This window comes from Falco peregrinus, chromosome 5 (genome assembly GCF_023634155.1).
Source record: "Falco peregrinus isolate bFalPer1 chromosome 5, bFalPer1.pri, whole genome shotgun sequence".
Lineage (NCBI taxonomy): Eukaryota > Metazoa > Chordata > Aves > Falconiformes > Falconidae > Falco > Falco peregrinus.
In genome coordinates this window covers 111,657,950-111,675,541 of record NC_073725.1, presented here as the reverse complement: position 1 = coordinate 111,675,541, position 17,592 = coordinate 111,657,950, and the positions used below count along the sequence as shown (strand labels likewise).

General features: G+C 39.2%; 1 protein-coding gene across 1 annotated transcript in view; it reads left to right on the top strand.

The window, feature by feature from the left end:
* CFAP92 (cilia and flagella associated protein 92 (putative)) overlaps positions 1 to 17,592 on the top strand; it is an 89,149-nt gene that overhangs the window by 59,457 nt on the left and 12,100 nt on the right. The window contains 5 exon segments of the mRNA XM_055805205.1: positions 10,989 to 11,087; positions 12,037 to 12,221; positions 13,673 to 14,156; positions 14,159 to 14,561; positions 15,426 to 15,581. Of these exon segments, the coding sequence (XP_055661180.1) occupies positions 10,989 to 11,087; positions 12,037 to 12,221; positions 13,673 to 14,156; positions 14,159 to 14,561; positions 15,426 to 15,581 (1,327 nt within the window).

The following is a 17,592-nucleotide window of genomic DNA, read 5'->3' as shown; positions in this document are numbered from 1 at the left end:
CCATAACTTGAATCTAGCCCTAAATTTTGGCCACACTAGCTTGAAGTTCATTGGTTTCAAAGACAGTTATTTTATAATTTATATTTCATTTTTACTAGTTGAGTTAATGTCATTAGACCTTGTTAGGGCTCTTATAGATATGTGTGACGTGAGATCTGAGTCCTTAATAAATACCAGAGAACTAAACATGAAATGAAACCTAAGAGTAAATGGGGTATCCTTTGATCTGATGTCCTGAAACTACTGTCAAAATTAATGTTACTATTGAAATATGCATAATTTCTTAGTAAAAGACTGTAATTGTTCTCTCTTTCCCATGTGTATCAGTGGATAGGGTTTTGGTGGGGTTATAAGATCTCAGGTACTAGTTAGTTAATAAAGGATTCGGTTTCTTTTGATTGAACTAATGCTAATAAACGTTTGCTCAGAGGTGGTGGGGTTTGGCAGCACATAGGCTTTGCAGCTGGTGGAGATTTCTGACAGCATTTGGGTTTGGTCTTTAAGATAGGTTGAGCACCGGAGTCGTCGTTGTTGAGGAATGGAGACTTGTTTGTAGTTCGGTATTTTCTCACGAGCAGCCTTATGTTTGAGCCGCAGGAGGAAGGCAAGATGAAGGTTTGAAAGCTTTCCCTCCTGAGGCAGCATGCTGCCGGAGGAGCCCCCGCAGCTCACTGCCAGGGCTGTTTGCCTCCTCTGCAGGCTCAGTGTGCTGGGAGGTCCCGCAAACCTCGCCTGCCCCAAGATTGTCTTCGGAATATGTATCGCTACGCAGTACTCAGGGAAAACATTTTATGCTAGATTCTTCTGTGGGCTTGGAGGTAAATCTCAGTAACACTGATGATTTTCATCTCCAGATGAACAGACTTGAAGTCCAAGAGTGGCTTCTTACAGATAGTAGGAAAAGGGTAAGAGGTGCCATGGGAAAATCGCTGCTCAAAATTTGAGTAGCTCAATCAGACTACGCAATGAAGTCTAAGCCAGGGAATTTATTTTATTTTCTTTTTTTCCCCGATAGGTGGGGTAAAACATGCAGTGCTATCACAAAGAAAATACTTTGAAGAGTGTCAGCCAGCACCCAGCTGTACAAAAATCAAAGCAGCAAAGGAATCCAAGGCACAGGAGAAGCCTTCCACCCTTCCTGTAGGAGGTATACCAGTATGGAAGCTGGAACTAGCTTATGGGTGAAAAGGGAAGGGGAGTGCAATGGCACCGTGAGCAACAGATGAGCAGGAACAGGACCAAGGAATCTACTGAGGGAACAAGGTGTTGCAGGAAGGCTGAAGGTAGTAGGTCTAGTTAGGACAAGTTTTTAATAGCTTTGGGATAGAATTGGGGCAGGAAAGAGGTTTGGCTGGCTCACAGAAAGTTATTAAGGGACGCTAGAAAAAAGCATTGGGATTTTCTGCTGCTTCATTTGTAAGTGACAGCATTAACATCTGGAGCCATGACTACAACACAAGTTCCCAGGTTCTTTCTGTTTCTCTGCCATTGGCAAATATCTGGAATCCCAGCAGCAGAATGCCACACGTCCTTTGAATTGCTAGTGCATGGAAGAAGTATGAAAGTGCTAGCTCCTGGCATTGGTGGGATCCCAGCTGTATGCCGTTCTGTAATCTGGCCTTGCATTATGCTGATTGAGAACCTGCTGCAGATAACAACCTGGCCTTGCAGCGGGTTCTCCATGTACCGGCAGCGCGTTGGTAGCTGCGTCTTCTTAAACCCTGCTGCTAGCTTTCATCGTCCCTGTGGAGCCCCGTGCAAGCTTGCTAATGGGAAAACTGGGATTTCTCTGCGCCAGGGCACTGTTGAGTGGAGAGTGCTCTGCTCAGAGCTGAGAGGCACGTGGTACTGCGTTACAGAGCCCGCCAGGAGAACGTGGGGCTTGAGAGCTCACAACAGCAGCCGAAGTCAAGAGCAAATGAATGAAAAGTTAATGACATTTAAAATAAATATAGAATGTGAGAATTCTGAAAAAAAACCCTAGGTCCTTGGCTTTCCAGCTGGGCTATCAAGGTTAGTGAAAATCTTGTGCCTTATTTTTTTGTACTTCAATTTTCAGTCTCCACACTGGAGAGAATATATGACATGTTGTTAGAGAAAACTGAGAAAGCAAAAAGGCACTTCAGCAGTGAGTGTTACAGAGCTCTCTAGGAGAACTTCAGTAACTCTTTTGATACACCAGGATTACTGCTTGGATACTTTGAAAGAAATTACACCAAGACCTGCATTGTGCATTAAGAAAAACCCTGAGTTTTGAAATATTCTTTCATTGAGCAACACACTGAACAATAGTGTGCTGTCTGGTGCAGAGGACTGTGGAAAAAGAATCTGAGGTCTTGGATACGTACGTGAATTCAAGCAGCATAGACCTTCTATTGTGAAAATCTCTGCTTTTAGGCAGTTGGCCTTGCAATTTAATAGTTGTTTTCTTAGAATGTTTTTATGAACAAAAATGTCCAAAAAATACTGGAAAGCAATTACTTTGACACTCCCTATTTTTACTTTAGTCATATTGTGAAAACACAAACAATATTTGCTTCTTTTGTTTTTCTTTTTTTTTATCCTTAATTTTACATTTTTCTGGTGAAAACAAACCTCGCAGCTAGGTCGTCCCTTTGTGATTTATCTGTGATTTTGTTAGATCTACAAACAAAGATGAACTTGCCAAATAGAATTATCCAAAGGGAAATCTTGTTACTGCAGGAAGGTACTGAGGATTCAGCAGATAATGTGATTTCCTCCTATATTAGCATCTGATGTAGGGCTGCTTACGTTCTGTTGGGGAACACTGTGTCACCAGCTTTGCTTGGTTATCTTTGTAGGGGGTTTTTGATGATTAATGACACGCGCCATCTAAATAGAGGTGGGTTAATTCCTGGGGTAACTAGGCGAGCAGAATGCAGCTGTGTTTTGGTAGTAGTGCCATCTAGTGATGGGCACAGAGGGGATCGACGGACCAAATATTAAATCTGTGAAGGTAGAAAGTGTGTTCAAGGAAATAAGGGACAGGAACACGGCTTCCAGTTCAGATGAATGGGGAGATGCCAGCATTTTGCCTACACGCTAACCCGTTCCATGTTAAGGAAGAAAGGAATGTTCTGAAGATGTCTTAACCTTTCTTTTCATTGACTGTAAAAAATTGTGTGCCCTATTGGGTGTATCAGTACTTGTGCTCTGTGCTCTGTGAAATAAGTAAGCTGCTACAGTTTCTTAGAATCCTCTTTATAGCTGGATAAAAACCTAATATTACACTGCTCTGTCTTTGCTGGCTTCCAGGTGATGGCAAATTTTGGCCTTTATTGTGTGGAACATAGCTATTCAAGGGCAAATTGTCCTTGCCACTCATATACAGGGTTGTTTTCCTCTAATCTCACTGTAATTAAGACTTACATCTCAGTGTGCTTAAGGCTGTTGTGAGGTTAACTGTTGAGTAATAAACACCGAAACCCGTGGCTGTAGAGTGGTTTTCTGTAATTAAAGAACATTTGAAGACAGTTAGGTGTAGTATACCATACTTCTAGCATATATAAACATTCACTAAATATCTGGGCATTTCTACACATTGTGGAAGAGCTCTGGACACTGGTAACACTACTTTTTTTGTGGCTGTTCGCTAGAATAGCAATTGGAACAGTTTATTAAAATAAATAAGGCAAAAGTAATGTATTATTTCTTATGTATGCAGTCTTTCATGTGTTAAGATACATTATTGACATCAGTAGATGTTTAAGTACAGATAGCATATTCAGTGTTAACAAAGTATTACTTGGGTACTCTCACCTCATTTTCATTACTTTGTTAATTCCTAGTTTTGTTTTAAATTGCATATGATAATTACCATGGAACTTATTTTTCTAGGTAATAAAGTATGACTTTATAATATTCTAGTTTCTCTGCATGATCTCTCAAAATCCCTCAAAAAATATTTAATTTCCTATATTTTAGGCTTATTCAAACTCATCCTTGAGATGCAAACAAAAATTAAATGGGCTGTGATTTTGAGTTAAAAAATACAGCTTGCATGAGGCTTCTCACCACATTTTCCTAGAGCTTTACAGTTGCATTTTGTTAGTCTTAATGGACTTATTAAAAGAGAAATACTTAACAAATGTAAAACCTGTTTTAATTCAGCAGAAGAAACTGATCTGAATGGATTAGCAGCATCTAATTGTGGTTTGCCAGATCCGTCAAGGAGAGATGACTTTTGTACAGTGAGGTAAGAGTGCTGCACTTGCACTGGGAAATGTTGATGTGTTAAAAAGTACAGTTGAGGATATATAATTGGTTTTTTAGTACCTATGGGTTTTTTTTTAATGCTGTATAATTATACTGTGGTTTCAAAAGTGGTTAATTACTGCTTTTTGCACCGATGCCTACTGATTATAGGAAAGGAGAAAAAGCATCAAGATTTAATACATCGAGCTTGTTAGTAGTAGATTTGGGGTGAAGTAGCTGTTATGAAATAATTACATAAACCCAGACTTTGCTGGGCTGAAAGAGTTTGGTAGTGGCAAAAAGCGTGGAAGTTGCTGTTCAGGGCACCTCATTCTTTTTGAAAGGTTGAGGGTAGTGTCAACAGGAACAGTTGCTAGCAGAGCAGGCTTTGCTGGCTTGTGAGCTCAGTGGATCAACTATGAATTTGTATTGGGTCAAATTACCATGAGGTAATTTTCTAAAGCAATTAAGATAATGCTGAGTTTATAGGGAACTGTGCTGCTACAGCAGTATTTGTTCTGTTCTGCTCTTAGGCACAGTTACTCTCTCTTTGGGTTTAATAAGTCATTTGCTTTAATAATTTTCAGTGGTAAATTTCTGACAATTAGCATGTAACTCTAAAATTGTAGAAAATGTTAGAGGGTTCAAGACGTGATTAAAATATAACAAAAGAGTCATATTTTCTGGGGTATTACTCATAAAGCAAAACTTTGGACTTGAAATAGAAATGAATCATGAATAGGGTGTATCTCAAATACGTCATTCAGAATGTCATCTGAAAAAATAGAAACTCTTAAATGACTTCTCAAGGGTCCCATTTTGTCTCTAAAAAATTAATTGGTGATAGCGCAAGATAATGAATCCAGTCCCATATTTTATGATGTGCTTTCTCATTTTGTGCTGTTATGTAACTTCAAGAATTTCTCCCGAACAAGAATTAGTCCAACTGTGACTCTGCTCAAAAGATAATGAAACCAATGAAAGGACTCTTAATGCCTTCGGCACAAATTTATGAGCTTAGCTTTACAGATACATATTTCTGAGTATTTTCTATGCTGTGAGAACAGTAATATTTCTGATGAGCATATCTGTAAGTGAATCTTGCAGATCAAATGGTGTGGGGTTTGTTTTGCTGAAAAAACCCATGCATTTCTAGAGTCGAAGAAAATCAGAAAGATTGTTGAATTGCACATGGAAGCAAAATCCTCAGTGCAAAACCATCTTTAAAAAACCCATTCTCACAACACTTAGAAAATCTAGCCACCTTGTTTTAAGTTCCTAGCCTGTATTTTGAGCTGTTAGAGGCTGAACACTTCTCTAACAAAGGTGCTGAATTGTAAGATTTGAGAGAATCTTGATTTTTTTTCAATCAGTGCCTTGTTACATCACCTTGCATAATTCTTGGTTTGCTGCCTGTTCTGGTTTTAACAGTCCTCAGTTCCCGGTTTTGTAAACTAAGTGTTCGTGCCCACCATACTGCAGCCTTTGCCAACTGAGCTGTTTCCTTCTGCGTTGTATTTTTGAGTGTGACAGTAAATACCATATGATTGCATGATGAAAGCTTCAAAACTGCTAGAATCAGTGGGGCTAGCGTGTTTATCTTTTGCATATTGGTTTGTGGTAATAGAAATGAAAAAACAACCTTTGGAATGGGGTTTTATTTATTAATGGCTTATGGGAGGAGATAATCGGTGCAAATGGGAGTTGGTGTTGTTGAAAATAAGTAGAGTTTTTACTCCAAAAATAGCATTGGTGAAATCCTGCTCTGTAACTCCCACAAGCATATCCTTTCTGCTCAGAGGTGGGTGTCCACGTTGTTTAAGACTTCCTGTAGAACCCCAGGGCATCACCGTACTTTGGACTTGCTCTGCATTTGGCAAGCGTCTATATTGCTGAAGTATAAAGATATTTGAAGGCTATTTGTCCAGGTGAAGTCTGAAAGTGTAGTTCCTTATGCCGTTGCACTTCCCTTGCGTGCATTTATGCTGTCTGTCATGCCAGTAACAAGGTTTGGGTGAAACGTGAACAAATGACATCAGTATTGTGAAAAATGAAGAGCATGTGTTTAGTCTTCATGCAAACTGAGCTTACAATACAGATTAGTTGGAATAGAAATAATTTTTAGATAGAAATATTCTAGTAGTTTTCTAAACCCCTCCATATCTTTACTGGAAACTTATTTAGAGGTATTACAGGCTAATGGCACAAGAGCTATCGAAGAATATTTATCAGGCTATTAGTTCTGGGAAAATGTACCTGTTCAAAGTGAAGCTCAAACAGGATAAAATGAATGAACATTTATCCTTACGTATGTCACTGTTGCTCTTTCATATACCTGAACATTCTCATTCCACCTGTGTTGTGACTGTGGTGATGTTTCTTTCTAGCTTTATGTTATTGTAATGATCATTCCTTGTGGAGGACTTGTAGTGACCTGACAAGCAGCCTACATGTTTACTCTAAAAGCAAATCTGACATTCAGGAGGTTATATTTTACCAATTTTATTGGCAAAATTTTGCTGCTCCTTTGCACACCTGGAAAAGAATCTTTTTTTTTTTTTTTTTTTCTTCTAAAGAATCAGCTTCCTTCTTGCCTCATTTTGTGTCAAAAGTCCACAGCCAGGAAATATGGTGGTCACAATAATTGTATGCTGCATTTCTTCTCTCAAATTGGTTCCAGAACAATTCTTAATACTGCTGTAAATGCCCACATATGGTCTAATATCCTCTATGCTTTCTCAGTTTGCAGCAGGGAGGTTTCCAATAAATTCCACGTTGCCTCCATGAACTCCACACTACCATTTCCTTCATTTATTCCCAACACCTGGAGTTTTCTATATATAGTGATGGTCTCTAGGGTCTCCAGCTCTTTGCAGTGACTTATTTAGTCTGTATGTATTGAGGCAAATGAAACAGCCTTAGTGGTTGGGTTTTTTAAGCAGGTGTGGGGTTTTTTTCCTTAGCATGATAGTTTACTCACAAAACCACATATAAACTTTTTTTTTTACTTAGATTTGTTGTTCCCAAAGTAATTATTTTGACAATCTGTCATTCACTACGTAGTTACCTGTTACATATATTAACAATTTTGACTGTGGTTTTATAGGAATACAAAGAAAATCTGTATTTTTATTGTTGTCACTTTTAGTGCTGCAAAACCATGCAGCCAGCCGCCTTTCTGCCCACTCCCAGCTATTACTATGACCCTTTTTGAAACATCTCTGAGGATAGGTAGAGTTATATGGGAAATGCTTGCCTTAATCTGGGTAAGGGATTATTATTTTTAGTGCTATAAACATATATTGCTTCAAGCTTCACAGCCACAGCCTTGACTTGTTGCTCACTGCGTGGATGCCTGTCCAAATTAAAATAATGCTTGTGAATCAGCTGAAGAATTTAGACCTCTGAGATTAAGATTCCTGGAGGGAGGAGGAGGAAGAAAGTATGTTTGACAGGTTTAATGCCAAGGATAAAGGGAAGATGTAGCACATATTAATAAATCTAGAGAAAATGCTGTAGATTGAATATGATAATCTGGAGAAAATGCTCAGCACGAGAAAGCCTTAAAGCAATCCTTGTGAGCAGCTGTGGGGGCAGCAGTCAGGGAGAGCTGGGCTTTGTGTCCCAAGCATGTAACACGAGTCACGCTCAGAGATGGCTAGATGACATCTGCCATTCTTGCAGTCTATGTTATTAGCAATAAAATGGTTGTGAAAGTCTTAAAAAAAAAAAAAAAAAAAAAAAAAGGGATGTCTTCATGTGTGTAAAAGTATAGACTTTACATATCTGTCTACATATATTGAACTATAATTATTTCATTATTAAACATTGTACCTCTCAAAACATCACCAAATACCTTTGTTTTCAAACTGCTGCTATTATAAATCCTGCCTATAAAGCCAAGTAAAACAGTGTTGAGTTTTTGCAACTACTGATGCAAAAACTTCTTGGACAGACGTTGTATTGCCTTGAACTGCATAGAAAATTCTACCACCAGTTCTGTCGCCCCATTATGAGGAATCTTTAGAGCTGAATGCATTCTTCACAGATAAAATAATTTTGCCGTGGTATGTCTTCTACTGCTGCCCTCCAGGTACAATGTGTAACAGTGCTCTGAAGACAGGGACAACAAAATCATTTATTCAGGAGGTTTAAAATACAGTGAGATTCACCTCTGTTAAACAGACTTTTCTATTGTTTCTGGTTAATATTCATTTATCAGTAGCAATAATGTGTCAAACTTGTAAGGAATAAATTTGTAGGGAATAAAATGTGTGAAGTTTTATGAAGAACCATTTGCAGCAGGGGTTGATGTTACAAAGTTTTGGAAGCTTGTTAATGCTGATGCTGTGACAGCATTCCTAGCAGCATTTTCCCCCTGAGAAGGCAGTTGCTCCTATAATACAGTGAAAATGTATTAATTCTAGATTTCTGGTCTATCTGTAATTGTGTTACAGGGGATACCAAAGGAGAACAGTATTGGAACAGGTGTATTTCTCTTTCCTCAGAAAGCAAAGCAGAGGTACAGAAAAATCTGTAAGATATTGTAGTATGTATTACAAGATGGTTTATTTTATGCATCTCTTCAGGTACTTGGTCTCTTACTCAAAAGAGAAGGAGCATGTATCCTGTTGCTATCTTTTTTGTTCTCCTTTACATTTATATTCTGGCCATTGAGCTCTTTTAGACTTGAGTATTATTTTTTTTTTAAATGAAATTGTTTTGGTGGAATCATTAGCATGGCAGGGATTTATTTTTTCATTTTCCATATTTCTTAAATACCTTCAGTTCTTTTTAATGTTTTCAGAAGTGTGACACTTGCAAAAAACAGATTTCTGGGTAAGGCCCGAATTCTGCAGCAGAAAGCTGTTGCTGGTCTTCCAGTTAATTCAACTTCAAAAGAAACTGAGAAAACAAATGATAATGTGGAGTTCTGCCATATGGATCAGACAGGACAGTCACCATGAACAGTAAGTTCTGGATGGAACTATGGATTTGAAAAGGTGGATATGGAATTCTGTTTATTTTAACCTTGAATTCCCTTTTTTTTTAAAAAAAAAAAAAGTTACCTGTGTTTTATTTTAGTCTCAGCTCTGCCGTGAACTTTCTGTGTTTCTTCAGCAGCTTAATAAACCGTTCAGTTTCCTTAGCTAGTAGTGTGCAACAGGGATGATGATGATGGCCCTCTTCTACCATTTGGAGTGTTCCAGAGATAACATGATGGATATTTGCAAGGGAGTTGGGTGGGCAATAATGAAATTTGTAAAACAGTTAAAGAGTAGTGTTGGAGCTAAAACAACTATCCCGAACTGTGACATTATCAAGCTTTTTTTTTCATGTCACTTGCATTGTTTTTTCCATTGCAGGCTGGGTTTTGATTTGTGCTTTACAGTCTGTTTTTATTTCCAGTTCTAGTTCATTATGTTAAATGAAGATGCACAGCCCCACTGAGTAATATTTTGCTCTCATCTGTAGTTTACAATTGATGAAGGCCCTGTGAAAGGTGGGGGATGATAATCACTGTGACAGTGGACACTGGAGCATATATTAACGCAGCCGTGTTAAATAGCATGCTTGTCTGGCCAAAAACCAGCACAGCATCACAGGGTTACAGTACGTATTACCCCCAGTACACATTATAAAATGTACAATTGCTTATCAGTAAACATCACTGGATGTGAATGATAAGATTGAATTGTATTATGATTCTATCAAAATAAGTGAATGCACTGATAAGTGTCAACCAAATCTTTACTTGCCAACTGTTTTCTGTTGCTGTCCGCTGTGGCAGAGTTTGGCGCTTGCTCCTGCTTTTATAGACAGACCTTTTGAAGAGCAGTAAAGAAAACACTAATGCAAAACAGGGCATGCAGAGGAGAAAATAAACCCTATCCCAGCCAGAAGCAGGGCAGGCAGGCGTTTTGGAGCCTGGCTGTACGCGTGCAGTGGTGGCAGGCAGCTCAGGTCGCACAGGGCTTAACCCCTGAACCACGTCTGCTCTGTAACCTCCTGGCTGTGGTTTGGTGCGTCTTTCCCATGACTCTAGAGACCCGTGACTTACGCCATCAGTTCTACAGAATTACCTCTCAAACTTCCACGTGCTGCTTCTTGCAGAATGAAGGCGGGTAGAACTTCCATTTATGAGCTTTCGATAAACAGTTACACACTTGTAGGGAGTTCTCGATGTGGGTTATCATTTTGCTTATCTTCAAAGGAGGCTGTTTTTTCCCCACTGTAATTTAAACTGCTAATATTTCTTGCTGTTATTAAAAGGCAAAACTTCAGTAACATGTTGCATGCCTGTCTTTCCTTCCATTTGAGTGTTAAATATGTCCTTAAAACATGTTGGCATTCCTTTTATAATAATAACAAATGAGGACCAGCAGCAGTAATATTTCTGCAGCTCTTCTTTTAAGTTGCTGTGCTTGCTTGCTGCATTTTTTGTCAAACTTCAACTGCTTGTACTGGAATTCTGTGCTTGCTTAGTTAACTGACTGGACAAAGGATCTGACTGTAGGGTTTAAATACTTGGGTTTAAATAATTTTTTTGTAAAGCAGGAATTCTGTATACAGTATAGTGGACTGTGCAATGGAAATTTGAGCATATTGAAAAACCAGCCTAAGCTGGTGTTAAAGGGTATAATCGACATCTTTTCTAAGGATGATTCTGAGTTATGCCACCTACTGCAGTAAATTGTAAATTATTTCATTGTTTAATTGCAGCAAAATGTTTCCTCCTTCCTACTCAGTCCAACCCTGCCTTCCACCAACAGGTAGAAAACGTTCTGGTCCTAAAAGAAGCATTGATGCTACTGCGGCAAAGGAGGACGGCATTGCTTCACTGCAGTTAGACGTCATGCCTCTCCTCGCAGGTATTGCTCCGTTAGGGAGGCAGTGACGCGCTAGGTGTGCTCCGTGTCTCCTCCTCTGAAGGGCCCGGGCTGGTGGGTCTGCCTGGTGGAAGCTGTCTTGAAAGATCCCTAGGGAATTTCACGTTCTGGATAAACACTGTCTTTTATAAATGAGGAGCAGCAGCAGTAATATTTCTGCAGCTCTTCTTTTGAGTTGCTGTGCTTGCTTGCTGCATTTTTTATCAAACTGGTTAAGAAAGATTTGGGATTTGATTTTGACCGGAGGGAGGCTAACATGTTTAGAGGTCTGTGTGCTCTGAAAGGCAGAATGTCAAAAACAATTCTGTGTTGTAGTTCTCCATCAGCACATGCATCCAAGTTCTTGTGTGCTGTTTGATTTAGTGTGTTGAAAATGGGGTATCGGTCAGTTGAGTGGGTTATTTCTGTGGTTTCCTGCCTGTGATTAGATTAACATTCATTATTAACATATGTTGTTCTATTTTTGTGTAGCGAGTTAAATCTCCCCTTTGTGCTCTGTGCACACAGACAGAAACAGCAATATGTCATGCAGCGTGAAACTCAGCTGCTGACTGTATGCATGTGGCAAAGCTGCTTGCAGGGAAGTCAGTTTGTTTAAAGGTGCTTGTTTAGCTTTAACAAAGAGTTTAATTTTGACAAAAGTCTCTGAACTCTTTGAATTTTTGTGTTTATGTGAACTGTATATTTACAGCTTTAAAAAGAAATAAATCCTGTGTGCTTTCAGCAGTTAGCCCAAGTGAGGATTCTGATGCTGCTTTGGGGGCTATTTTCTTCTTACTGTAAAAGCTAAATAATATTTGAAGCAGTTGAAACAATACTTTTGTTTTGTTTTAATACAAATTCAGTGGAGGTTTGTAATTAATTGCATCAAACATAGGTGCCTGGGTGGGATTGCTTCTATAACAGTATTTAATCTTCTGTGTTTAAAAAGGAGAAAAATTGGTGATCAGCTGTCTGGCAGAAAACAGTCCTGAAATTTTAGATGCTTACATGACTTTCACTGTGGAAACACCTCTTCTGTCTGAAAGACAAAGACATGAATTGAACCCACCGACTATAAGGATTACTTTGGCTACCTGCCTCCCAAACACACCTGTACGCACGGAAGTGCTGCAGGTACTGCTACTTCTTTTTGAAAGAATTTCCTTGTTACCCTGAAGTAGCTTTGCTTAAAATACAGACATGGTTTTAAAGGTAACTTTCCTTATTAGTAGCAAAATTGGAGAATATGACTAAAATACTTCATGATAAACGGTGGGTACATGAGCAAAACCAGCAATCCGTGTGTTTTCCAAGGGCAATAATTTATATATAGTCATTTCATTTTGATTTCTGAGCAGTGGATCTTGAGGAAGCCAGAGAAGATCCAATTCAGTCACAGCACTATATGGTTTGCAACAATTTCCTGACAAGTCAGTATGTGTTGACTTACTAGTTAGAACAACTTCTGTTCCCGTGTTAAAAATATTATTTAACTTTTTTTTTTTTTAAAAAAAAAGCAAATGTTTCACATCTTTAAAAATGCTGTGCACAAAGAAATGTCTATATTGGTGAGAATACAGTTTAAAGTTTTTGGTCTTATATTTATAAATTTTGAGAGATGAGTTAGAACACACATTCTTGTGTCAAATGTTTGCATCTTCAAGATGAAAGAATTTGAAATATTCGAAAAAAAGGCTCTTTTCTGAGTATTATATATTGTTGGTGTGAAAGTGAAATTAAGGTCAAAGTCCTTTGATTTCAGGAACTGTTTTGTTGATCCCTCTCTGAGGTGGAATTATAAGGGAATGGTATATGAAAGATCTGGTTCCAGTTGCATCAGCCTGGTCCTTATAATCAGTATGATGTTTTTGTAAAAATAGTTTAATAATATTATGTCAGGAACTTTATACAGGCGCGTATAGTTCTGCAGTGGAGTTTTACACTGCAGGGCTTATGACAGACTAGGCAAACTGGTGCAGTATTTATAAGGAGAAACCGGGAGAATATCAGTGAAGGGTGGCAAATTTGGAATTGTCAGGGTAGTCCTGGAATTGAACTTGCCTCCATGCAGGCTGCTGTAATGCTGATGGATGCTTACGTGGAGGAATGACAAATACTATGGAATTAATCCCCTTGTTTGCTTCCCTGAATTTTCAAACAAATGGCTAATAATGCAGATCATACAGTCCATTCCCTAAAGTATCCCTTTATACTTGTTGAATTTCCTAACATCTTGCTATAGGCATTTATTTTAGGTCTTGAATCCTAATGCACAGGGAGAAACAAAATAAGTTCTGGGAGCCATTGCAGTCCCCAGCATGCTCCTTTTTAATGATCTAGAAACAATAAGAGTTTTTCTGATGTATTTGGAAAGTCAACAAAGTTGAGGACAGTATATTCCCCAAATCCAGGGTCTAGGCATGTATAATGGCCTCTTTGCAGCTTGAAAGACCATAATTTGTGCCATGAGGTATGTCCACCATACCTTATCTACTAGAAAAGCTGATTCTTTGGTGAGGTTAAAAATAAAAAGGAAAAAGGTTAATGCTACAAATATCTGTGTCTCCCTGTTTTTTGTTGTTTAGAAGTTGTGTCTTCCCACCTACTGCACATACAAATTTCACAACTTCCCACCTCATCGAACTCATGGACAACTCCATGGAACTCATGCCTACTTTAAGGATGTTAATGTACTTCTGACAGGGACGATGAAACCTGGGGAATTACAGAGATATCTTCAAGGTCCACCTTTGGAGACTAAAGTTCATGATCACGACAGAAACACTGAAAACAACACAAAAAAGCCATCTTTGTTTGGGGAGGGTGCAGCTGATGAAAAAGTGGGTAAGGAGAGCTTCCTCGCGTGCAAATCCACAGCCTGTAACTCTTATACAGTGAACAAAGTTTGGCATCCACATGGGGTAGCTAAAGTCAGTCTAACTGATTTATTGTCGGGTAAAAAGTGCTTGACTATCAGTGCTTCCATCCATAACTGTTCAGCTCCAAGAACAGCTGCTTTCAGCGAAGAGGATGAAAAAGAGAAAATCGCAGAATCAGTGAGTATTCCTCCCTACTACCTATGGGACATTACCTAGAATCAGGCTCACTCTTGAAAGTAGGAGTGGAAATAGCCGTGCCATTGGGAATGCACGGAGAGATTGCTGATGCTCAAGTCGCAAATTGCCCATATGGTTCTATAATCTACATTTTTGACTACAATAATCCATCTTTGTTACATGATTTGGTGGAAGAGGTTACAGAAATCAATGCTAAAGCCCTCCGGCTGGACTGCTATCCTGTACACTTAATCGGAATGGCTCTTGCTGCATTGAAACTGAAAACCACACTTGAGAAAATTTCGGAGTTGGATATTGTTACTGGTTTTCACTTACTGGATGGAGCAACTCATCTCTTTGTCTTGGAGGGATTAAAAGACAAAGCAATCCAGAAACTATGGGATAAACACTTTGAAAGGTAAGAGACTTGAGGTTTTTCATCAGTTACTGCCTTAGATCCCGAGATTTTAATTTGATTTATACCTCCCCCATCCTTTTCTATACAAAGATACATGGGCAAGTACATTGCTGATGCTTTTTATGGGGTTTTAGTGGGTATGAGTCCCAGTGGCTGGTTCACCTGAGACATAATCTTCTCATCTTTATCATGTTACACGATAGATCATCCATGTAAAATTAAAATGAGAAGGATAGCAACGTGTCCTTTTTTTTGTTAAGCTGCTGCTTGGTTTGTGGAAACGACGCTATAATCTGCCAGTTCTAAATAATGGCAAAAAGTACTTTATGGTGTCTAAAACAAAACAGTCACCATGAGGAAGCTGGACATCAAGCTGTTTCTTCTTTTGAGTTTAGGGGAAAACATGACAAATTCAAAGTGAATGTCTCCCTCAAATATAATACTTAAAAATAATTGATATTTTTTCCAGCACTGTAGCCATGTTGTTTAAGCTTTCCTGTAGTGGTGTGTTCTTTGTTGGTTTGTTTTGTTGCGGGTTTTTTGGGGTTATTTTGATGCGAGTCACTTCATTGCAGTTACTGAAATTACTGCATGAAAAGGGGTCTCTTGTCAGGGCTCACCTGTAACCAAACCCAAAGCTTTGTTTTACGCTGCAGTATGTGTTTTCTATCTGTAGTAGAAATGGTTATATAATGCTTTAGTAGCTACACTAAGGCTGGTAAGGGGCACAACACTGATGAAACTGAGGTGAGCTTCCTTTCGGATGTTTGCCATGTGGCTTAAAAAGAAAACATACCTAACTCAGTTACGTCATGAGAGTTTTGATGTTTTTCTTTACCATTTTGTCCAAAATAATGTTTTCAGAACAGTCTGTGTGGAGCGAAGGCCATGGAAAGAGGTTCCATCCCAAGGACCAAAGCAAAGCAGTTTCACTAGAGAGGGTAACTCTTCTGCAGCCTGTACGGTAATTGTACGGTGTCAGCCTTGTCGCTGGGGTACTTTCTTGCAGGACTCACAGACGTGAAGGTGGACAACTGGAAATACCCTATAACTCACAACTGTCTTTCCACCAGCGCCTGTGTGCGGACCGGGGAGCTATCTTCTATCATTTCTGCCTCTGTCAGCCCCTCTTCACTCTCACAAAACAGCCCCTGCTCTACGTCAGAGGCGAGCTTCCCTGGGCGTGTTTCCAAGCCTTGTCCAGGTATGACTTGTCCAGATTCATAGTCAAGAAATTAAATGTTAATAGAGTGACTATTTGGTACAGAAATTACTGCTCTTGGGGGTCCTTTCCCTGATGAAAGCAGTCCGTGGACCTGGTGGTAATTGTTTTAGCGCAGGTGTGGTAAGGCAGAAGAGCACGGGTTCCTAACTGCTGATGGAGTGGTAGTGGGCGCCTGGTGAGCCCACTTTAGTTTGGGCAGAAACTTACACTTTGTAAAGAAGAAGAGAGAGGTGTATCAGTAGGATGGTATATCAGAAACTGTCTGCATGTACTACAAATTGAAGAAAGAGAAAATTCCGATGTCAGAAGCATCAGCTGGGAAGGATTTACTTTCTCTGCTCTGTTCTTATAGAGGTGGAGTAAAGGAGGAGGCCAAGTAGGACCTGATAGAGCCAGAAAATCACTTGAACTAAGTGGGGAATTCTAAAACCAGTTTCCTTAAGGTAACTAGAGAATTGGAGGAGTTTTGTGAGAGCTGGGAGAATGTTTCCTGTTGGGGGGATTTGTTGCTTATCTCTGCCAGGTTGCTCACTTTGTCAGGTATTCACAGCTGTTGGCCTTAAAGCACCTCTGACGTTACATCTCATGAGATGGATTAAAGACAAAGAAAATGGGTGAAGTCTTATGCGTGTACATCTCTGTCTGTATTTTACTAATCAATGAAAAAAATTTCTGTGTGGCTTTTTTGTTTATTTGTCAATTAAGACACATCTATTGAGAAGTGGAACAAGGTACCATCCATCTTTGATATGAGCAAGCTGGGTTTAGAAGGCAGAGAAGAGCTGTGATTTGCTTGCTTTGCTTTCTAGCAATATACTGGCTGGTTTTGATTAACTTCTGAACTGGAATCCTGCAAAGCTTGTTTGAAATGGATGGAGACATTTAGTCCTGAAACAAGAAAAAGTGGACATCTCCTAGGCATCAGTCTGATTTCATAGAAGAATTTTGTTAATGTGCAATAATAGACTCACAGACTCGTAGCAGCCTTCCCCCTCGCCCTCCCACATGCTGCTTTTTGGTAAAACACGCTCCGTAATGTGTGTTACGTACGGATCGCCCCTTTGCTACAAGTTTTGATTTGCATATGTCAGGGCAGTTGCTGGAAAACGAGTGCAGTAACCTCCGACCCGGCAGGCTGGTTTAGCACACCTGGCTGTTCCCCCTCGCTGGCTGACGCGTTCGAGTTCCAGAACTGCTTTTTTGCTGATGACTAATGAAACTTAACTTCATTAAGCTAATGAAAAGCCAGACCTTTACACTTAAAGTTCTGAAGTATATTCATTCTAATGATCTCTGCATATAACTTGGGTACCTCTTCACATATCTGTAATTTGTTTTCTATTTATTCTGTGAGATGGGGAGGGAAAGAAGCTGACTGGCGACCAACACTGTGATGTCTTGAAGAGTCCTTTTTTTTTTTTTTTTTCTTTTTCTTTTTTTTCTTTGATGGCTGGTAAATAGCTTTTTTCCTTAAGCTGTGTGCTGGCAACATTTGAGATGGAAAATAACATAATACTGCATCTTTTAGGTACTTGGCAGTTAATTTTCTTGTGCAATTTTATTGTATTATCTCCTGTCTAAAAAAAAAGAAAGCTAAATCAGCAGGTTAGCTGCTGTGCACAACTTGCTAGATAGCTGCAGCCTGGGTTCCTGCAGTGAAAGTGAAGGCTTTGGGATGCTTGGGATAATTTTAAATGCAGGGGGGTAATTTTTGCTATAGAGAAGTGGAGCTGCAGGGATGATTACTATACTGCATCGTACTCATTGCTATAAAATCAGAGAGAACCTCAGGAAAAGCATCTTTAG